The sequence below is a fragment of the Erinaceus europaeus genome, chromosome 3 (assembly GCF_950295315.1).
Source record: "Erinaceus europaeus chromosome 3, mEriEur2.1, whole genome shotgun sequence".
NCBI classification, from domain to species: Eukaryota; Metazoa; Chordata; class Mammalia; order Eulipotyphla; family Erinaceidae; genus Erinaceus; species Erinaceus europaeus.
Window position 1 is genome coordinate 115506173 of NC_080164.1, and position 24108 is coordinate 115530280.

At 39.2% G+C, this 24108-nt stretch overlaps 1 protein-coding gene across 2 annotated transcripts in view; it reads left to right on the forward strand.

Annotated features, from left to right (window-relative positions):
* Window positions 1–24108, forward strand: part of ARHGAP24 (Rho GTPase activating protein 24) — a 449107-nt gene that overhangs the window by 84180 nt on the left and 340819 nt on the right. For both annotated transcript variants that reach the window (XM_007525030.3, XM_060187748.1), the window contains exon 2: window positions 13065–13264. In XM_007525030.3, coding sequence (XP_007525092.1) covers window positions 13085–13264 — 180 coding nt within the window. In that variant the 5' untranslated portion in view covers window positions 13065–13084. The remainder of the gene's footprint in view (window positions 1–13064; window positions 13265–24108) is intronic.

Here is a 24108-nt window from a genome sequence, read left to right on the forward strand (position 1 = left end):
TATTGTTTTAATAATGATCGACAAGACCATAGGATAAGAGGGGTACAATTCCACACAATTCCCACTACCAGAATTCTATATTTCTATCACCATAGATTAACTTTGCCTAGTCCAGGACTTCATATGAGTGTAATTGTGAAATGTATTCTTTTATGTCTAGCTTGCTTTCACTCATTATAGTGACTGGAATTAATCTGTGGCTTTGGTTTTTGTCTTTTGCTACCAGCGTTATCACTGGGTCTTGGCTTCTGAATGGCTTCGACATCCCCAGTGGTCATTCTTTTTTTTTCCTTTTACATAAAAGGTGAGAAGAGACAGAGAGGGAAGAGATAGAGGAGAGATACTACAGTAGAACATTTGAGGCTTTCCCTTTGTAAGAACTGGGGGCTTGAACCCAGGTCTTTGTTGCATGGTGATATGTACACTGTACTAGATGACCCACTTTCCAGTCCCCTAGTCTGTCTTGTTGTGTACCCTATGCTTTGTTTCTTGTTATTACTAAATTCACCATATGGCTAGGCCTTAATTTATTCACTTACTCTTTGGTGGCTAGTATTCAGATTATTTCTAGTTTTAGGCTAGTATAAAGCCAGCCAGTGGAACTATATCCTATAATCTTACAAGTACCCCCATATTAATTATAAATAAAAAATGAAATGAGAAAAAAAAGAAATCCACTATGAATACTATTTAATAAAGATATTTTTTGTAATCATATGGATTATATTTCTCTGGGTTAGATATCTAGGATTGTAATTCTTTAAATTAAGGGTAGGAAGATGTTTAGTTTTATCAGAAATAACCAATCCTTTTCTTAAGGTGGTTGTACCACTTATATTTCTACTAATGATAAGTAAAAAGATCTAGTTGCCCCATACACTTACCAAAACTTGATAGCATCAATATTTTTATTTATTATTGTTATTTTCTTTGTTGGGGAGATTAATGGTTTACAGATGACAATAAAATACAGTAGTGTGTAGATTTCTCAGTTTTCCACATAGCAATCTTTTTCTCCTTTCTGTTATTTTTATTATTATTATTACTTTTTTAATTATTTATTTAAGAAAGGAGACATTAACAAAACCGTAGGATAAGAGGGGTACAGCTCCACACAATTCCCACAACCCGATCTCCGTATCCCATCCCCTCCCCTGATAGCTTTCCCATTCTCTATCTCTCTGGGAGTATGGATCCAGGGTCGTTGTGGGTTGCAGAAGGTGGAAGGTCTGGCTTCTGTAATTGCTTCCCCCGCTGAACATGGGCATTGACAGGTCAATCCATACTCCCAGTCTTCCTCTCTCTTTCCCTAGTAAGGTTGGTCTCTGGGGAAGCGGAGCTCCAGGAAACATTGGTTGGGTGGTGGGGTCGTCAGTCCAGGGAAATCTGGTTGGCTTCATGCTGGCATCCAGAACCTGGTGGCTGAAAAGAGAGTCAACATACACAGCCAAATAAATTGTTGAACAGTTATGTACCTAAAGACTGGAATAGTGCAGATGAAGTGTTGGGGTGGGGGGTACTCCCTGCAGACTCTTGTGTACATCTGTTTTCAGGTATATATTTTTCCCTGGTTTATGGGCATGTGTGAACATATGCTCTCTCTCAGGTGACCTGGCCTATATCTAGGTTTGGGGACTTTATTGGGGAGTGGACCATCTGGTATGGAATTAGAGAATACTATGAAAGGAAAGGTCTCACCTGAGTGATGAAGCTGAAGGGTTGTCATTCCACACCTGAAGTCTCTGAACACAGTCTAAAGTGAAGCACGTTGGGGTGGCACTCGTTGCGTTGATTATGTTGCGATCCGCAGATGCAATATTATTTGGTATGAATTGAGAGAAGCATGCAGGAAAGTGGGCCCCACCCTAAGGTTCCAGGACTGGGGGAAATATAGGCTCTATAGTGGAAATGTGAGGTTCCTACTGTCTTAGGGTTCAAGAAGACAATGGATAGTTATTGTTATCATCTCATTATTTGGTAATTGGGTTAACTTTGAAAAGTCCCTTTGTTAGGGTTTGCTGTATAATACCCAGCATCTTGTATATAGCTATGCTACCAGTTGCTTCTGTTCTCCCTGGTCTAGGCTTTTGAGAGAGTCAACATGTCAAAGACTCAGCCTATGTATTCAAAAGACACAGTCTGTGTTTTAAAAAGTTCGAGACATATGATCAATTTTCCCCTCTCATATTAATTAAATAGTGGTTTATATGACTACACTTTAATAGTAGTGTACATAAATACCATTCCCACCACCAAAACAATCTAAGCATCACTATTTTTTAATGTTGTTCCTTTAAATATGTATGTAGTGGTACCTTATAGTGTTTTTGTTTTTGTTATTTTAAAGAATTTATTTATTTATTTATTTATTTATTTATTTATGAGAAAGATAGGAGAGAAAGAACCAGACATCACTCTGGTACATGTGCTGCCAGGGATCGAACTCAGGACATCATGGTTGAGAGTCCAATGCTTTAACCATTGCACCACCTCCCGGACCACCCTTATACTTTTTTAAATGTATGTTTCTCTGACATATAGTGAGTGGTGCTGGGACATTACATGAAATTAGTGGACATTTATAAAACTTTTTTGTTATATTGATTACAATTTATCTACCATTTTTTATATTAGACTTTAAGAATACTTGATATAGTTACTGTAAATACCAAAATTGATAAAGGATGTAGTAAGCACTTAAACATAATTATGCTTATGAAGGTTATTCCTGAATACTATCACTTGATGCTCCAGAGAAAGCTTCTAGCATAAAAATAAAGAGCAGATTAAAACAGCAGAAATATGACATATGTGATCATAAGCCCAAGCATCCATTCTCTAGAAAAGAAAAAGAATATCTGTTATGGTTATAAATCCTTTTATAGGGAGCAGGGCATTAGAGCAGTGTGTTAAGCAAACATGGCACCAAGCACAAGAACCAGTGTAAGGATCCCAGTTAGAGCCCCTGGCTCCCCACATGCAGGGGGTCACTTCACAGATGGTGAAGTAGGTCTGTAGGTGTCCATTTTTCTCTCCCCTTCTTTGTCTTCCCCTCCTTGCTCAATTTATCTCTGTCCTATCCAACAACAACAACAATGGAAACAGTAACAACAAGGGTGGCAACAAAATGGGAAAAATGGCCTCCAGGAGCAGTGGGTTTGTAGTGCAGGCACCAAGCCCAGTGATAACCCTGGAGGCAAAACAAAAACAAAAACAAAAAAATCCTTTTATAGATAGATGTTTTATAAATCTTTTCTGACAAGTGTCTGGCTATTCCATTTTTTTCCTTAATGATATCCCTTGATGAACAGAACATTTTACTTTTAGTAAATTCACACTTATCTTATTTCATGGTTACTGCCTTCTGTATCCCTTCTAAGAATCAATTCATTCTACCAGGATGTGAAATTATTTTTACATGTCTTTCTTTTTTAAAGTTTTAGTGTTTAAACTCTAACATCCACCTTGAATTGATTTTTATCTATGTCAAAGAGTAGAGGAAACTGTGTGCTGTAAACCTCCATTTTATCTTTTTAAAAATATCTAAGAATATTTTTATTTATAGTTTTTCATTGTTGGTAATACTCTTTATGATAACAAGTCATTAAATGCAGACTATATAAGCTTAGATTGTGCAAAAAAGGAAATATTTTTTTGCTGGCTTTTCTGGGAAGAGAAATATATTTCTCATTGGGTCAAAGGCTAGAACTTTTAGGAACTGGCATTGGGATGACTACTCCAGCACTCAGTCCATTTTTCTCACAAGTCTGTCTGTCTCTGTAGAGCTTCTTCAGCTGCCAGCTTTCCTCTAGGTAGCAGAGGAGATGGATTTTGTCAACTGCAGATACTCATCCTTCCAGTGTGTAGAGTTGTCCTATGGAAGGGCTCCACTTGTTACTGCAAAGAGGGTTGACATTTCTTCAAGATTAAAGAGGAGTTCTTGCTAAACGTGGCAGCAGAGAACTGAAAAATGCTGGAGGTGATGAAAACTTCTACTCATTTTAAGATAAACTGAATTTATCTTGTTTCCTGTCCTGTGAATAGGCTTGTAAATGGGACCTATACTCATGCTTTAATACTAGTGTTGCTTTACTCGTGAAATATAGTCTGGTTAAGATGGAGATCTAGCATGTAGTTTGGAGTCAGATTTCTCCTTGGGCATCTTTTGATAGACAATGAGGTGATATGATCTTATTAACATATGGAAGAAAAATCCTTTGTTCTCCTGGATCATTTAAATGTATACACTGGTACTTACAAGTTTCTTTTGATCTTTAAAAAATAAATAACTACCTTTTGATTTAAAAGAATGCCCACACATGCCCACTTCCTGGGCTACTCACTGTAGCTAGGAAGCTGATGGAAGTGCAGGTTCTTTCCGTGACAGGCAGGGGGTGGTGGTACCAGTGGAAGCAATATGGCAGCCATGGCAGAGATGGCAGAGATGGATTCTGGATGTATCACGCAACCTGTTCCCTAACAAACTTTGTATTGAAAAGTATATCTTTATAGAGAATTTATTTACCTATCACTGAAAAAAAAATATATTTAGGCATATTCAGCCCATATAAACCTAATATGTGAATTAATTAGACATTTTGAACAAAACTAAAATGTGTTCAGATTAAGAAATGGACATACCTTGTTAGGTAATGATCCCAGTTCAACACAAATTACATCATGATGTAAATAGCTCTAAATAAAATGGGATCACAATAAGATTAATTTTTGCTTTGACATCTCCCATTCTTCTCAGATGCTAATGGAAAAAAAAGTATTGTCAGTACCTCACTGTAATAATCTACTGGGAGAGCAACTTTAGTGACTGGGACAAGATTGATATATTAACAGGGCCTAGTAACATTCAGGAGCTTATAAAGCAAGGTTGATGGCATGCATCCCACAGATAAATCGACACAGAAGTAGCTGTGCTTATTGGAAATCACTAAGCATCTCTAGGATTGCATTTGAAGGAGAAAGCCTGAGTGTTCATTGGAGCTGCACAACTAGCTCAGCCAGTTACCTGTGTGGGAAGTCTTTTCTTTGAAATGAGGTTGAATACAAAACTGGCTCCACTGTGAAGTTTAAAATAAGAATCTAATTGACAACAGACCTGATTTTTCTGGACTGGATTCACTAGAGGAATCTATCTTTAAAAGTCATATTTGAGGTCAGCTTTTATCTAAGCTCAGGAATATGGCTTCCAGGGAGCAGAAATGAAGGGCCTACCTTTGTGATCGTCTCAGTGGTCATCTCCTGTCCTGAGAGGAGGACCAACTCAGAAGGCTGTGCCAAACAGCCTGACCCTTTCTCAGCACCCCAACAGCTCCATCTTTGTGCTCTGCCTCTCCTCACTGCTTACAAAGCTTTCTTCCTTGATGCACTACTCTCCATCCTCTGGGTGTTAGAATCCCATCACTTTCCAGATTTAAATGTGGAAAACCTTGCTTTGGTTCTTGAAACAATTCTTCTAAAACAGTTTTATTAATGAACTCAGAGGAAGTGGTAGAGGGACACACCACAGAAAGGGGAGCTAATTGGCTTACTAGGTGATCAGTTAAAGCTTCTTATATGAGGTAGACTTTTGATTGAATCTTTTTTTAATAGATTTACTCACTTTATGAGGGGGGCGGAGAGTCAGAGCATCACTCTGGTCATAAACAGTGCCAGAGGTCAAGTCTTTGCCTAAGTGTTGTAAAGTGTGTACTCTACCTGCAGAACCACCTCCCTAGATGCCAATTCGGATTGTTAAGGAGCTCAATTTGTCTGCTATGTGAAGAAAGAAATGCCTGGGTGTTCATATTTAGGGTTAAAACTGGAGGACTATTAGAATTGTTTAGTCAAAAATAATTGTGACTTAGATAATAGAGAAAGAGAGTTGATGGAACTAGTTGGAAGGATTTGAAATATTTTTTTGAAGTACAACCTTTTGTACTGATTGAGTTGATACTCAGGGCAGAGAATCAGGAATTGAGGGTAATCACTTTTCTATCTTTTTTTTTTTTTTTGAGTGTATAATTTACTGAGATAAGGTTTGGGATAGGTTCAGGTATCAGAGGTAGATCATGTTCACTTTTTAGATACCTGGGACCAAATCTTTTACAAAGTGGATTAAGTTATCAAACATTGATTGAACTTTCACCACAAGCCAGACTTCATACCAAATGTTGAGGGTATCTAGTTTCCCTATGCTTATGGAATTACAAAAATGATAGATATAAGAGCAAGATGAGATCACAATAAAAATGATTCAGTACATTCAGTGTCTTCACTTTAAAAACAAATGGTGGAAAGTCAGCCATTACTTTTATCTAGAAAGATCATTATTCCTTTGTCAAACTGAATATATTTTTGTAAACACCTTTACTCATTCAGAAATAATCACGTGGCTATATTTTCTTGTATTATTATTTATTTATAAAAAGGAAACACTGACAAAACCATAGGATAAGAGGGGAACAACTCCACACAATTCCCAATACCAGAACTCCATATTCCATCCCTCCGTTGATAGCTTTCCTATTCTTTAACCCTCTGGGAGTATGGACCCAAGGTCACTGTAGGATGCAGAAGGTGGAATGTCCAGCTTCTGTAATTGCTGCCCCGCTGAACATGGGTATTGACAGTTTGATCCATACTCCCAGCCTGCCTCTCTGTTTAGCTAGTGGGGCAGGGTTCTGGGGAATCAGAGCTCCAGAACACATTGGTGGGGTCATCTGCCCAGGTAAATCTGGTAGGCATGATGGTAGCATCAAGAACCTGGTGGCTGAAAAGAGAGTTAACATATATAACCAAACAAGTTTTTGACTAATCATGAACTTAAAGGCAGGAATAGTGCAGATTAAGAGTTGGGGGGGGGGGGTGTCTCCATTCTGTAGATCTCTAGTAGGCATATTTCAGTTATATTCCAGAGGGCCTGTGGCTATACTAGTTTTTATTTTCCCTTAGCCTGAAATCTGATATGCAGGTGGATTCAAGTTATTGTCTGGGAGATGATGTCATGGCTGGAAAAAGGACCAGAAAGCTCGATCTGGGAAGAAAGTAGCTCCCAAATATGGGAAAGGTATATAAATGTCGTTAGTGTTCGGGGCTCCAGCAGGCCGGGCTAGCTTCGCAGCAGTAAACAGAGACTCAGGGACACATGGCTGGGCCGGGAAGCTGTATTTCTTTATTCATGAACAAAAATTCATAAACTAACCCAAACTAATCACCACACAGATCTGTCCTGCCTCCTTCTCTTCCCACAGCCGTGCCAAGAACTCTCGAACTACGTAGCATAGGGGGCTGGGAGAAAGAGAGGTGTGAAACTAGCAAGGACCAAACCAATTCTCCTGGCTGGGGGAGAGCGAGACCAAACCAATGTGAAGCATACAACATATAAATATTGTTGACTGCAAACTCCATCGATTTGATCTGATCTGGGGCCCATAGTCAGCTTAGGAGACTACGTGACCTCTGCATCCCTGTAGAGCTGACTCACATTCTGTGATAATTAGTAGGAATGTTCCAAGCTGCCCCAATATCAGGATCCATCTTCCTCAGGTGTAGCATAGAGTGTGCTGTCCATCCTCCCTTCAGAGGATGGAACATTCTCTACCGTTGTTGATCCAAGTTGAGAGCAAGGTCCTATGGGGGCCCACAAAGGGGTCTTTTTTTGTTGTTCCTGATAGAGATGACTGGTAACAATGGAGAGGGGGATTTATTGGAGGTCTAGGCCCATCATGTTTGCTTGGGAATCTCAGGACTTCCCAAATAAGGCCCCAGCTGATGGGGTGGCCTGATGGTGATTAAAGAGTCATCGTTAAAGTATGCCAGTTTCTTGCCCTTATTCAACTTTTGTAGTCCTTACTTTGATAAGGATAGCTTGGGAGTGAGTGAGGGGGGTATAATAGGAAATAGGAGAGGAGGGTATCCAAGACTAAGTAGACTTATTTCTTATTTCTTTATGAACTTCATACTGATTCACTATAGACTATTGTGTACTTTTGCTTTCAGGTATATATTTTGCCCTAATTTATAAATACATGTGAACATATGCTCTATCTTATGGGACCTTGTCTATATCTAGGTTTTGAGACTGTTGGGAAGTAAAGCACCTAAAATGGAATTAGAGAAGCCTATGAAAGGAAAGTTCTCACCCAAGTAATGAGGCTGAAGGGTTGACATTCCACACCTGAAGTCTCTGGACACAGTCTTAAGTGAAGCATACCAAGGTGGTAATCATTGAGTTGATTTAGTTGGGATCAGCAGATGTGATATCATTTGGTATGAATTGACAGAAGCATGCAGGAAAGTGAGCCCCACTCTAGAGGTTCCAGGACTAGGGGAAATATAGGCTCTATAGAGGAAGCAGGAGGTTCTTGCTGTCTTAGGATTTAAGAAGGCAATAGATCATATTATTTGGCAATTGGGTTAACTTTGAAAATTCCTTTTGTTAGGATTTTCTGTATCATAAACAACATCACCATGATTTATATCCTTTGATATTATTTGTATATAGCTGTGCCACTGGTTGCTTCTGTTTTTCCTGGCCTAAGCTTTTAAGGGAGTCAACATATCAAAGGCTCTGTAAATTGAGAAGTTTGAGACAGTCAATCAATTTTTCCCCTCTCATATTAATTAAATAGTGATTTATGTGACTACAAATTAATAGGAGTGTACAGAAACACCATTACCACCACCAAAAGACTGTGTTCCATCCCCCACCACCACCACCCCTACCTGCCCCATGAAGCCGAACATACACCCTCACCCTTAACCCAGGATTTTTACTTTGGTGCCCTACTCCAAATTCAGTCAAATCCTGCTTTGACTTTCCCTCTCTGTTCTTCTTTCTCAATTTCTGTTTATGAGTGGGATCATCCCATACTTGTCTTTATCTTTCTGACTTAGCTCACTTAACATAATTCCTTCTGGCTCTATCCAAGATGGGTCAGAGAAAGAGGGTTCATTGGAGTGGCTATATTTTCCCCTGAGGAGATGATGCAGTCATTTTATTTTGTGTTGCATTGGTTTATTGTCATTAATATTTGTAAAATGCTTCCTGATACATTTCAAAGTCATGGAAATCTAAATACTGTACTCTGGAGTTCAGTGGGTAATGCCAATCCTGGTTTCAGCCAGACTTACAAACAACACATGCAGGATGAATCATAAATCATGTACTAATGTGCATACATTTTTCTTACTAAGCCAGTTATAGTTGACAAAAGGAAAATTGAACAACTCTATTATTTTTATAGTATTGACGATTGGTTGCTAAATTCTTTAAACATTCTAGAGGATAATTAATTAAATTTAATTTTTTTATTATCTGTATTTATTTGAAAGAGACAGTCAGAATTTGAGAGGGTAAGGGGAGATAGAGAGGAACAGAGACAGAGAGATACCTGCAGCCCTGCTTCACTACTCGCAAAACTTTCTCCCTGCAGGTGGCGACCAAGGGCTCAAACCTGGGTCCTTGTGCATTGTAACATGTGCATTCAACCAGGTGCACAACCACCTGGCCCCTAAATTTACTATAAAGCATGAGTATGAAAGGAAAATAAAGATCCAAAAGAAGAATTTGCTGTGCAATGAATTTACATATGTTTGAGTATGTTGGAAACTTTGTTTACAGGTCTTATTCATTTGAGTAAGTGAAAATATAGAGTCATAGAATAAGTAGACTATGAGTAAGTTATATAGATTTAATCCATTTAAATACAAGGAGAAATTAAAAGGTTTTAAAAGTAGTCTTTCTTGACCAATATGCTAGTAATTGTGCTGTTTTTTAATTATCTTTATTTATTTATTGGATTGAAACAATGAGATTTTGAGAGGTAATGGAGAGATAGAAAGGGAGAGAGAAGGAGAGACACCTATGGCTGTGCTTCATGTCTTGCAAAGCTTTCCCACTGCAGGTGGAGATCAGGGCCTTGAACCTAGGTGCTTGCACATTGTAACGTGTGCTCAGCTAGGTGCACCACCACCTGGCCCACTCAACAATTGTACCATAAACCATTAACTCTCAATAAGAAAGCATATTTACATTTAAGTTATATGACAGCATTTATTATTATTCATGCCGAGTAAGGCCTATCAGGCTGTGTTTAGGTCAAGCACTGTGAAAGAGGGAGATGAAAGTCCCTGCCCTTTGGGCATAACAAACTCAAAATATCAGACAGGATCCTGTCTGTGCACATATAAGCATATACATGACTAGAGACCGTTTCCTGCACTCATCAGCTGTTTTCAAGGGACAGGCCTTTTGAGAGTGAAAGTTTCAAACCATTCCATAGAGTTGAGGTTATGTGAATAAAGGGGTATCTCAGTATAACAAAGGGACACAGAACTTTGTTGGTGGGTGTGGTGTGGGACTATACACTGCAATCTTACAATCTTGTAGATCATTATTAATCACAGACAAAAACAAATTAAAGAGAAGAAAGGGAAAGGGGGATATTGAATGACACAGGTGATATTTATGTGATCTGCTTTAGATTTCAAAATTTTTTGAAGAGAGCAAGATAAAAGCTGAGTGGGGATAAATAGCAATGATTGTCAACAGAAGAGGAAAAACTACTGAGAAAATTGTTGAAATTATCAAAATAAGAAACAGAGTCCAAGTTCTGCTTCTTCTCTGAAACTGGAGTGGTAGGGCTAAGTTCTAAGCGGAGAGAGGTCAGAGGCAGAGTGGTGGCACATCTGGTGAAGTGCCACAAGGACCGGGGTTCGAGCCCCCAGTCTTTTGAGAGGTCTTCAGGTGTCTCTCTCCTTCTCCGTTTCTCCCTAACCCCTTGGTTTCTAGATGTCTCTATCCAATAAAGATAATTTAAAAAATTAAAAATGGGAGTCAGATGGTAGTGCAGTGGGTTAAGCGCATGTGGTGTGAAGTGCCAAGGACTGGCTTAAGGATCCTGGGTTGAGTCCCCAGCTCCCCACCTGCAGGGAGTCACTTCACAGGCAGTGAAGCAGGTCTACAGGTATCTATCTTTCTCTCCCCCTCTCTGTCTTCCCCTCCTCTCTTCTTTTCTTTCTGTCCTATCTAACAACATCAATAACTACAACAATAATAACTACAACAATAAAAAAACAAGGGCAACAAAAGGGAAAATAAATATATATATAAAACTAAAAAATTAAAAGTGTATCTAAAAAAGTAATAAAATTAACAAGAGAGAGAGAGGTCCAACCATGGAAGGGTTGTGCCTGCACCCCCGAGGAAATGTGAATGACCAAGAAATGGCAAGTGAAACATTACGCAATTTAAAACTAAAACTGTGTGGTATGAATCAGCTGAAAAATGTGTCAAAGTAAAGCCAAGACAGCAGGATAGTATGTCTTCTGGAATCAATCAACGAAACACAAAAACAGGAGCTTTGTGGGTAATTATGCCAGAATTAAACCCTCTTGATCAATATTTTCTCGATGACAGGCTCACTTTTTGTTGTTGCTGTGTGTACTCTGTACATATTCATATTCCTTTTCCGCGTAATCTAATCATAACGATGTGACAGGGGTGCCTAAGTCCTGAAGTTTGAAGCCCAATATAAGCACAAGCAAGCTCACCTGATCCCATGGATGTTTTTGTTTGCTTTATCCTTAAGCTTTTTAGCTGTACTAATTCCTGACCAAACAAAGAAACTTTCAAGGCACTATTTTAGAGTAAGGGAAGCAGATGTATTTTGAGAAATTTCATATGTGTAATACATATGTCTTCCATTGGAGTCTTCAAAATATTTCTAGTAGTCTTGAGCACATGTTAGGCTGGTGTTTGCGCAGGAAATCACAGGCCTGCTCTGCCATGGGCCCAGAGGCCATTAACCTGAGAAAGAGGCTCTAGTTGGTGATTTGATAGTTTTCAAAAATTGCTTCTGCTCACATTTCCATTGAAATTTCCCAGTCTTTATTTCCTTTCCATTCCTTTCATTGTCCTCCTTTTCCTCCCCCTTCTTCTTTTCTTCTTTGTTTCACCAGAATTATTGCCAGGGCTCCAGTGGCTGTACCACTCCTGACAGCCATTTCTTCCCCTTTTTTGATCTTTTTTTTCACCCCCCCTCTTTCCCCCCTTCTTTTTCTAGAGACATAAATAATAAGGCTGAGGGGCAAGAGAAGGAGACACCTGCTAGTGAAGCTTCTCCCTTGCAGACAGTACTGGGTGCTTGAACCCAGATTCTCATGAATAGTAATATGAGTGATCTACAGGATTTGCCACCACCCAGTCCCTCCCATTATTTATATATACATGGGAAGGAAAGGGTTATAATTGCTTAGTAGCTGACAGCTCATTCTAGTCCTATATCCAACTCGGACATCATCTCAGACAGTACTTTCAGCCCACCTGCATGTTAGCTGTCAGCTCAGACAAAAATTAATAAAGTCATGGATCCCTTAGAATATACCTAAAATAGACCTATTAGCTTTTACCAAAATGGAGACCCCAAATCTCACCTGCTATATTCTTACCTTTAGGTGCCTGGTTATTAAACAATTTGTCCTATTTTGTATATTAGTGCTTTTTCAGTCACCATGTAGACACTACCGTGATGTCAATGTGATTTCCCTGGGCAGATGACCTCACCAACGTACCCTGGAATCCCACCTCCCCAGAGCCCTGCCCCACTAGGGAAAGATAGAAGCAAGCTGAGGGTATGGATTGACCTGTCAGAGCCCATGTCCAGAAGAGAAGCAATTACAGAAGTTGGACCTCCCACCTTCTGCACCCCATAATGATCTATGGTCCATACTCCCAGATGGAAAAAAAAATAAGGAAGCTTCCAGTGGAGGGGTGGGTATATGTAACTCTGATGGTGGGAATTGTACCCTTTATATCCCACAATTTTGTCAGTCATTATTCAATCACTAATAAAAAATAAAAAAAAAGAAGAGGCCATAACAAACTGTCCAAGTGTCTCTTGGCATGTTGTTACCAGGTTTGTGGTTTGCTCTTAGAAATTTGGCAAATGAATTAATATAAATACTTCATTCCTCCTGCTTTAAAATATTTATATAAGCAGTGATGATGAGGGAATTGGCTATCACCAAATACATTATTTATTTGTTCTTGTTTGTTTAACAATTAGGAAAGTCCATCAGCTTGATAATGGAGGAGAACAATGACTCTATGGAGAACCCCCAGCCAGGCCAAGGGCGGAACAATGCCATGAAGTGTGGGTGGCTGAGGAAGCAAGGAGGCTTTGTCAAGACTTGGCATACGCGCTGGTTTGTGCTCAAGGGAGATCAGCTCTACTACTTTAAAGATGAAGATGAAACCAAGCCCTTGGTAAGTAGCAGGAAAACAGAAAGCTCTGTGGGTTTAAGCACTTCAAGAAAGGAAGGGGTTGACCCAGTCTCTCTGGTCTCCTCCAGTTCATTGGCATCTTTGCAATTCTTCTCAGCATTTGCTTTGGTTCAAGACGATGAGCTTGCTAATTGAGGCCAAATGGCAACGTGTACTTGCCTAGTATTAATTTTGATGTTTAGTTCAGTTAGTACCTGAAGCAGAATGTTTGGGTCCCTCAGGCAAACTTACTTTATGAGAGAAAGTATTAACCAGCATCTTTTAGAAGACATAGACTTCAGTCAAAACATCTTTCCTTTATGCAGAAAGAAATTGAAAGCACAGATTAGAAAGGCGATTGTAAATGCATCAATTCCCTGGGGTCCACCTTAAATCATACAAAATATGAATGTGGTGCTAAACTGAACACAACTGATACATCCAGCTGGCATGTAAACATTCATCTCTGGGTATAGCTTCTATAGTTCTCTGTGGTTCCACAGTGGTTTTCTGTTTGTGTATTTACTTACCATTTGCTCAGACACAAATTTCTTGGTTATACTGAGAGAGAAGAGGCTCTCGTTCTTTCCCTGTAGCTTGAGCAAACGTTACCAGCAATGAACACTTTTTAAAAAATTTTTTTACTTATAAAAAGGATATACTGACAAAAACCATAGGATAAGAGGGGTACAACTCCACACAATTCCCACCACCAGATCTCTGCATCCCATCCCCTTCCCTGATAGCTTTCCTATTTTTTTATCCCTCTGGGAATATGGATCCAGGGTCATTATGGGGTGCAGAAGGTGGAAGGTCTGGCTTCTGTAATTCCTTCCCCTGCTGAACATGGGCATTGATAGGTCGATCCATACTCCCAGCCTGTCTCTCTCTTTCCCTAGTGAGGTGGGGATCTGGGGAAGCAGGACTCCAGGACACATCGGTGAGGTCATCTGCCCAGGGAAGTCTGGTTTGCATCATGTTAGCATCTGGAACCTGGTGGCTGAGAAAAGAGTAAACATACAGTGCCAAACAAATTGTTGACTACTAGTCAACAATTTGTTTGGCTCTGTATGAACAGTTTTTATCATTGATGGAATGGGATACAACTGTGGCCTATTTCTCTGTTTTGGGATATATAAAAGAAACATTTTAGTTTGCTCTGCATAAACATCATTAGCAGTTTGTAGTCAGTGTGTTAAAGTTCAAGGCCAGTTAGGAAATTGGATCAGTATTTTGCCATCATATTTTAAACTCCTCAGGCTTTATGATTTTGCAAAGTTATCATTCCTCATATAGAATCACATAAAATAGAAATAAAGGTATAGTCTTCAAACTGAACAGCTTTTGAAATTTCAACATATATATATTTGCATATTCACCAAAGTCTCACATATGTGTATGTATATGAGTGTATAATATTTCAAATGAACAAATTATATACATATTCATTCTTTTAAAAATATTCTTATTTATCATTGGATAGAGACAGAGAAAAATTGAGAAGTGGGGAGACTGAGAGGGAGAGAGACAGAGAGACACCTGCATCTTGCAGGTGGGGACCAGGGGCTTGAACCTTGGTCCTTGCCCACTGTAATTTGTGTGCTTAACTGGGTGTGCCACTGTCTGACCCCTATTTTCATTCCTTCTGAATGCTTAAAATAATCTTATAAAATGGGACTATTCATATCTAGGCATGAAGAAGCCAAAATGTACTTATACTGCAGACTACCTTAACTAAAGTTTAATGAACCTGTGCCATGTTTTGCTTTAGGTAAATTCAAGTTTATTTAACCTCATCTAAATTAATTTGTAAATTAACAGGAATATTTCGTATTGGTATAATGCCAACTCTATTACATTTCCATACATGTGATTTCAAGCCAGTGGGGAGAGTGAAGATTGTTATTCAAGGAAAAGGCATTATGGTTGAGATATACAAGTTACATAACCAAATACAGAGATCACTGGGAGAGCAATGGAGTCTTCTGTCTCTTAATACTCCAGAGTTCTTTTCCAGTCACACATTGTTTCATATACAAATGTAAGACCTTCACTAATTCCAATGAAAACTGGCATGGCAATGAAAAGGTCCCAAATTCACAATATTTTAAAAGTTAATGGTAATTTGATATTCATAAATCACAAGTATTAGTAGACTGTTAACAGCTGAACAGTTAGAGCTGTATTCACAGAAGGAACTGATTCTAGTCTACGTTTGGGGAGGTGGGAAGGATTGCAGTCAGATAACTGTACCTAATGTGTTGAAACCTGATGTGATATTAACACATAAACTACGGTTTTCTCAATTAAAATTTTAAATATATTTTAGTTATCTATTAATGAGAGATATGAGGAGAGAGAGAATCAGAGCACCACTCAGGTACATACACTGTTGGGATCTAACTCAGGACCTGAGAGTCCAACATTTTATGTGCTGGGTAACCTCACAGGCTACTCAATTAAAGGCCCATTTCATCTGTGACTTCAACTTTCTTTCTTTTTAAAAATCATTCATTCATTCATTCATTCATTCATTCATTCATTCATTCATTCATTCTTCAAGCAGTGCACAACACAGCTCTGGCATATGGGAGTACTGAGGATTGAATTTAGAGTTTCAGAGCCTCGGGCATGAAAGTCTCTTACATAACAATCATGCTATCTCCCCTACTTTGTTTCAACTTACATCTTCATAGAAATGCAATACATCTGATTTAGTACACTATACACTAATCATTGAAAGAATTATTGGTAACTCATATTCTTATTCAAATCTCAGCTTACCTCCCAAGCATTACTAGATTTGAAGATTTACAAAATCTTAATGCCATTTTTTTTAAACAAAAGGTAAAAACATCTTGAGACTCTTCTCTCTGTGGGGGATAGTGCCTGTTTTGTAACTATTGCATGTTTAAAATAAGTTAGATTAAACTCCGTAGAATTTTGTAATTTTAAATGGGAGAAGACTTACTTCATCACATCCAAAACTTTGTCCAGAAGTCTTTTGCTATGTTATTTGTGCATAAACACAACAATCTTATTAAAATGACTTTTGAAAGAGGAAGTTGATTGGGCACTGGGTCAAGTGGACACATTGTCACGAGAAAATAGTGCAGGCACAAAGCCCCAAAAGTAACCCTCTTGGCAATAAAAAAAAATAAGTAAATAAAAGGAAGAATTTTGGGGAGTTGGGCGGTAGCGCAGTGGGTTAAGCACAGGTGGCACAAAGCGCAAGGACCGGCGTAAGGATCCGGGTTCCAGCCCCCGGCTCCCCACCTGCAGGGGAGTCCCTTCACAGGCGGTGAAGCACGTCTGCAGGTGTCTGTCTTTCTCTCCCCCTCTCTGTCTTCCCCTCCTCTCTCCATTTCTGTCTGTCCTATCCAATAACAACCACATCAATAACAACAACAATAATAACTACAACAACAATAAAAAAAAGATAACAAGGGCAACAAAAGGGAAAATAAATAAATAAAATTAAAAAAAACTCTAAAAAAAAAGGAAGAATTTTTAGTTTGTTTGTTTCTGGAAAAAGGCAGAAAAGTGACAATTTTTGAGTAGACATTAATATATACATAATCTCTGACAGTCACAAGCCACTAATGAAAGCATTTTGTATAACTCTTTGGCAGGTCACTGAAATAGCTCACTTGAATAGTGCACTGCTTTGCCATGTATAGGACCCAGGTTCAAGCCCAGACTCCTCCACATTGAGGGAAGCATCAGTGCTGTGGTCTCATTCACCCTCTCTCTGCTTCTCTGTCTTTGTCTAAACAAGTAACAACAACAAAACTGTATATGTACAGATTTTAGTGTTATTTTTAATAGTCTTATTTTAAGATGACTTTGATTTATAAAATTTTAAATGTATCAGAAGTGCATCTTCTTTTTAAAAATATTTTTATTGGGGGGGTTAATCATTTATAGTAAATACAGTTGTTGACAACTGTAAAATTTATTTTATTTTATTTATTTATTCCCTTTTTGTTGCCCTTGTTTTTTATTGTTGTAGTTATTATTATTGTTATTGATGTCATTATTCAATAGGACAGAGAGAAATAGAGAGAGGAAGGGAAGACAGAGAGGGGGAGAGAAAGACAGATACCTGCAGACCTGCTTCACCCCTTGTGAAGTGACTCCCCTGCAGGTGGGGAGCCTCGGGCTCCAACAGGGATCCTTATGCTTGTCCTTGTGCTTAACACCGCCAAGTGCACTTAACTGGCTGTGCTACCGCCCTGTTTCCTATGTGAAATTTCTTAATCTTCTGCAAAACACCTTCAATCCCAGCTTAGGTCCTGTGCCAGGAACTGATTGTCCCTCCCCCCCTTCCCGCCTAGAGTCCTATACTGTGGTACAATACACCAAACCCAGTCCAAATTATACTTTCTTTTTCCCCTTCCTGTTCTTATTTGTCAACTTCTATCCATGAGTGAGATCATCCCATATTCATCTTTCTCTTTCTGGCTTATCTCATTTAACATGATTCCTTAAAGCTCTATCCAAGATGAGGTGAAAAAGGTGAATTAATCATTCTTGCTTTTTAAAAAAATTTATTTATTTTCATTTTTATTCTTTAATTCTAATGTTCATTAGCTAGAACAGAGAGAAATTGAGAAAGCAGAGAGTGATAGAAAGAAGGAGCTAATCGGGGTTTACAGTCAATAATATTTACACACCTTTCCCATATTTGGGAGCTACTTTCTTCCCTGATCCAGCTTTATGGTCCTTTTTCCAGCTGTGATATGATCTCCCCAGACAATAACTAGGATCCACCTGCATATCAGATTTCAGACTCAGAGGGAAAAAAAAAAGAACTAGTATAGCCATAGGCCCTTTGGAATATAACTAAAATATGCTGACTAGCTATCTACAAAATGGAGACCCCCCCCAACACCTCATCTGCACTACTCCAGCCTTTACATTCATGATTAGTCAATGACTTGTTTGGTTTTATATGTTAACTCTCTTTTCAGTCATCAGGTTCCAGATGCCAGCATGATGCCAACCAGACTTTCATGGGCAGATGACCCCATCAATGTGTCCTGGAGCTCAGCTTCCCCAGAACCCCGTCCCAGTAGGAAAAGAGAGAGGCAGGCGGGAATATGGATCAACCTGTCAATGCCCATGTTCAGCAGGGGAAGGAATTACAGAAGCCAGACCTTCCACCTTCTGCATCCTACAGTGAACTTGAGTCCATACTCCCAGAGGGTTAAAGAATAGGAAAGCTAGGGGCCAGGTGGTGGCGCACCTGGTTAAGCGCAAACACTACAGTGCACAAGGAACCAGGTTCAAGCCCCTGGTCCCCACCTGCAGGGGGAAAGCTTCACATGTGGTGAAGCAGGGCTGCAGGTGTCTCTCTGTCTCTCTCCATCTCTGTCGCCCCTTCCCCTCAATTTCTCTCTGTCTCTATCTAATAAAAATAAATAAATAAAGTATAAAAAAGAATAGGAAAGCTATCAAAAGAGGAATGGGATGCGGAGTTCTGGTGGTGGGAATTGTGTGGCATAGTACCCTTCTTAGCCTATGGTTTTGTTAGTGTTTACTTTTTATAAATAAAATTAAAAGAAAGAAAGAAAGAAAGAGCTAGAAAGAGCGACAGAAAGACAACTGCAGACCTGCTTTACAACTCATGAAGAGTCCCCCTTTCCTGCAGGTGGGGATCCCAGGTCCTCAGACTTGCTAATATGTGTACTTAATTAGATACACCACTGCCTGGGACCCAAATTCATCATTCTTAATATCTGAGTAGTATTCCATTGTATATATATGCTACAAAATTCTTTGCCATTCCTCTGTTGTTGGACACCTGGGTTATTTCCACATTTTAGCACCAATAGTGCTACTATGATGTAGGTATACACAGATCTTTTTGGGTAGGTGTATTTGATTCCTTAGGATATACCCCCTGGAGAGAAATTGCCAGGTCCTAGGGTAGGTCGATTTCTAGCCCAGAAGTACATTTTCTTACATCTTCAATATGTGTTGGCATATCTTTCCCCAACCCAAAACACCAATACTCCTTCACCAAAGCCTATTGGATCCCTTCCCTCTTTTCAACACATTCCCCTCCACCCCTATCTTATTGCAACAATTCTACATTGAACTGTAGAATGACTTTGTTCTTTTTTTCTTAATTTATTTTTTATTTAAGAAAGGATAAATTAACAGAACCATAAGGTAGGAGGGGTACAACTCCACACAATTCCCACCACCCAATCTCTCCATATCCCACCCCCTCTCCTGATAGCTTTCCCATTATCTATCCCTCTGGGAGCATGGACCCAGGGTCATTGTGGGTTGCAGAAGGTGGGAGGTCTGGCTTCTGTAATTACTTCCCCCCTGAACATGGACATTGACTGGTCAGTCCATACTCCCAGTCTGCCTCTCTCTTTCAAACCTAGTAGGGTGGGTCTCTGGGGAAGTGGAGCTCCAAGACACATTGGTGGGGTCTTCAGTCTAGGGAAGCCTGACTGGCATCCTGATGGCATGTGGCGCCTGGTGGCTGAAAAGAGAGTTAACATACAAAGCCAAACAAATTGTTGAGCAATCTTGTACCCAAAGGTTGGAATAGTGGAGAGGAAGTGTTGGGGGGGTACTCACTGCAAACTCTAGTGTACTTCTGCTTTCAGGTATATATTTTGCACTAGTTTATGGATACATGTGAACATATGCTCTCTCTCACAGAACCTGGTCTATATCTAGGTTTTGGGACTTTGTTAGAAAGTGATCCACCTGGGATGGAATTAGAGAATACTCTGAAAGGAAAGGTCTCACCCGAGTGATGAAGCTGAAGGGTTGTCATTCCACACGTGAAGTCTCTGGACATAATCTGCACTGAAGCATGTTGAGGTGGCAACTGTTGCATTGATTAGATTGCAATGGCAGATGCAGTATTATTTGATATGGATTGGGAGAGGCATGCAGGAAAGTGGGCCCTATCGTAAGGTTCCAGGACTGGGGGAAATATAGGCTCTATAGTGGAGATGTGAGGTTCCTGCTGTCTTAGGGTTCAAAAAGACAATGGATAGTTAATGTTATCATCACATTATTTGGTAATTGGGTTAACTTTTAAAGGTTCTTTTGTTAGGGTTTGCTGTATAGTATCCAGTATCTTGTATATAGCTATGCCACTAGTTGCTTCTGATCTACTTGGTCTAGGCTTTTGAGAGAGTCCGCATATCAAATACACAGCTCTTAAAAAGACTCAGTCTCTGTTTTAAAAATTTCGAGACATACAATTAATGTTCCCCCTCTCATATTAATTAACTAGTGATTTATATGACTACACTTTAGTAGGAGTGTGTTTTTCTGAGAGGATCAGGGCTAGGGGTCTATGTAGCAGTGGTCAGGCTCTCAGTCACAAGTGCCTGGCTGTGACTGTTGCACAGATGATCTGTCAAATAAAAAATTTGAGGGTGCAGGTGTATCACAGACAGGGTAAATGGAGTTAACTCTCCCTACCTCCTTATAAGAGCCTGTTCCTAGTGAAGATAGTATACTAGTATGGCTGCTTCCATAGTTCCCACATGGTTTATACCTCTCATTTTCCCCTTTACCACAGCTGTGAATCTGCGGACATACATTTGCAGTAATATTGGGGTGCTAGGATTTTGGTTGAACTTGCCCCTTGCTTACAAGTTTGTTCTGTGTCTTATGTATTTGTTGTGATTGTGGCTTGTTTTCTTGCATAATGTTGGGGAGCTGAGCCAGTTGGTGGGGAGCAGAGAGGAACAGGCCCTGGGGAGCAAAACCGATTCAGAGTCATGGGGTCCTGGGTACTGGGCATGATGGCAGAGTGGGTAGTCCTGGGGTCAGAGGAGACTGAGCAAGGTTGTCGACCAGTGGATGCTGGACAGGGAGGCGCTGAGCAGGTCTATGGGTTGAGAGTGGTAAAATCATTTTTATCTTTAAAATGAAGTCATGTTTATATGTTAGAGAAAAAAGTTTTTAAAAAAGCATTCTGTACAAAATAATCTATTTAAAAACTGCCCATTTACACTGTCCAGGACTTTGGGGTATTACTTAAAAGGGTTTTTATAACAGATCTAAAGTGAGTTTGTAATATTTGCATGACAAATTTCATTAATTATCATCACAGGTGGGGCTAGGGTGATAGATCAAAGGACTTGTGTGCACACTTTGATCTCTCTCATATAAAAATAAATAGCAACAAAACTATGTCAGTAACTATGCTAGTAACTGTAACATAACCTGGGGGAGTAACCAGACAAAAAGATAAAATGTGACAAGTGTATTTGTTAAAGAGACAGCAGTTATGTAGATTAAAAAAAAAACAACACTGATTCCTATTGATTTGGGGGAATGTATTTTTGCTTATATCAGGAAGTATATTGTTACTTAGATAGTCATTATATTTCAAGTTTGCTCATACTAGTGAAAGTCTAACATTCTGGGGGCCAGGAGGGTCAAGTACACTGGGTTAAGCATACATAGTGTGAAAGGCAAGGACCCACACAAGGATCCAGTTCCAGCCGCTGGTTCCTCACCTGGAGGGGGGTAGCTTTGCAAGTGGTGAAGCAAGTCTTCATCTTTCTTTCCCACTCTCTGTCCTCCCATACTCTCTCAGTTTCTCTTTGTACTATCCAACAACAACAGCAGCAACAAAACAGCAACAACAGTGGAATAAAAAGATGGCTGCCAAGAGCAATGAATTCATAATGCAGGAACTGAACCCCAGCCCTGGGACAAAAAAAAAAAAAAACTCACATTCCCTGGTGTGATGCTTAAAAGTGATCAGTTTTTTAAAAAAACAGCCTAGGACTCATGAAATGACTAAAATCCATAATGGCATCAACTTAATTAATCTAGTCTAGACTCTCCCCCAACAGGTCTTGATCCAATTGTGTGGGAAGGACTTTTTTTTGGACATGGTGAGGATTGCATTACATTAGGTCATAATGGATTTTCTTAACCTAAAGCACAAAGTGAATTTGAATGAATGATAGCCTAAGGGCTGAACACTAAATGAGCAAGAATTGATGACTGGTTTAATGGTAAGCTCTAATTTTATATGTTCAGTGGAATTTGTGAGCTAATGAAATCTAGATATCTCTAGGGCAATTGCTATTCTCTGTTAAAATAAATGAGCCAGAAGCAAAAAAAAAAAAATCCTATTGTGTGTTATAAAAATTAGATCACCCACCAATAGGTATTTTAAAAGGGAGTTTATGGGGCCATGCAGTGGTACACCTGGTTATGTGCACATATTACCAAGTGCAAGGACCAGGGTTTGAGCCCTACTCTTCACTTTCAGGGGACCCACTTCACAAGCAGTAAAGCAGGTTTGCAGGCAGTTTTCTCTCTCTCACTCTCTTTCCCTACCCCCCCCCCCCATCCTCTCTCAATTTCCCTCTATCCTAATAAGTATTAGGAGCAGGGGAGGGGAAAAAAGAAAAAGAAATCAAGTTAAAGAAGTTAGTGTTTCTCAAGTAAAAGTCCATTTTATATAGGAGGTGGAGACCTGCCTCAAACAATGGTTTGGGATTCTGTCATTTATGCTATGTCCAAATGACATTCTGTCATTTATTACTACCTAAGCTTGAATTTTGGGGGTGCTCATCAGACCACTTTTTACTAAGAACTAAGAAAATATTATTGCTAGAGGGGCATTTGAGGTAGAAGATACACAGAGAATATCTTGGATTAAGATAGAAGTTGATGAATGTGGTATGGTGTCCAGGGAGCCACATGTAGAAGAAACTTTTCTCATGATTTTCTCTAGGGTTTATTTTGTCCAGTGTGGACATTTCCCTGACATCCACTTGAATTCAGTTGTTTAGTTTACAGGTTCTAAAGTCAGATGAGGAGAGGTTCCTTCCTGATTCTATCGCTCACGTAGACCTTGAGCATGTTACTTATCATGTACCTGGGTGTTTATTCACCTGTAAAATTGAAGTAATAGCAAAGATTATCAGACACGTAGTTGTTAGCATATGTAAAACTTTGTTTCTAGAATACTTATACAGTCATTGGCCATATATTGCTCTGTCGTCATTATCACAATCAGTCATCATAATTTTTTACCATCCATGATCATTAGGATACATTTACACAGCAATTTAGAAGTCAGGATATTATGCATTATATAAAGCTTTATAATAGTACACAAATAAATGTCATGCACACACATTCATGTTCATTTTACACATGCCTTATATACATTTATTTATTTATTTATTTATTTTTGATTATTAAGAAAAGAAGTGAGAGAAAGTGAGCAAGAAAGAGAACTAGAGTGTCACTCTAGCACATGCAATGCTGGGATTGAGCTCAGGACCCCGTGTCTGAGGGTCCAAGACATTATTCACTGTGCTGCTCTCCCCCCTCCATTGCAACTTGTGTACATTTTACATATATGCACTATGCATTGGATTCATTTAATGGAGCAAACACAAGATTGATCCTTGTACATAATCCTAGCTTCAGCACAGAAAATAACTTGTTTTTACTTGTGACCTATGCTGTCAAAACATTAAACTCACATGGAAAGATTTTCAAAGAAAAAAAAATACAATGCTCACCTTTGTGATTTGCTTTTCCTCTTTTTTTTTTTTTTTAGAGTTTATCAGATATCAAATAATTATGATGATAGCCCTGGAGACTTGAAAGGTTCTTTTTGCAAAACTAGACCACCCCAGAGAGAATGTGCCCTGCCTTGTCTCAAGCACAACACTCATCAGCACCAGTGTGAAGAGAGAATTACTGGGTGTTGAATCCCTTGGATTCTGCTTCTGACATTTATTCAGATTGACTGAGAGCGTTTGTACTTTGATATAGTTCAGTGTACATTTTATTTTGCCAGCAGGATTATTGCTGTGGTTCAGTGC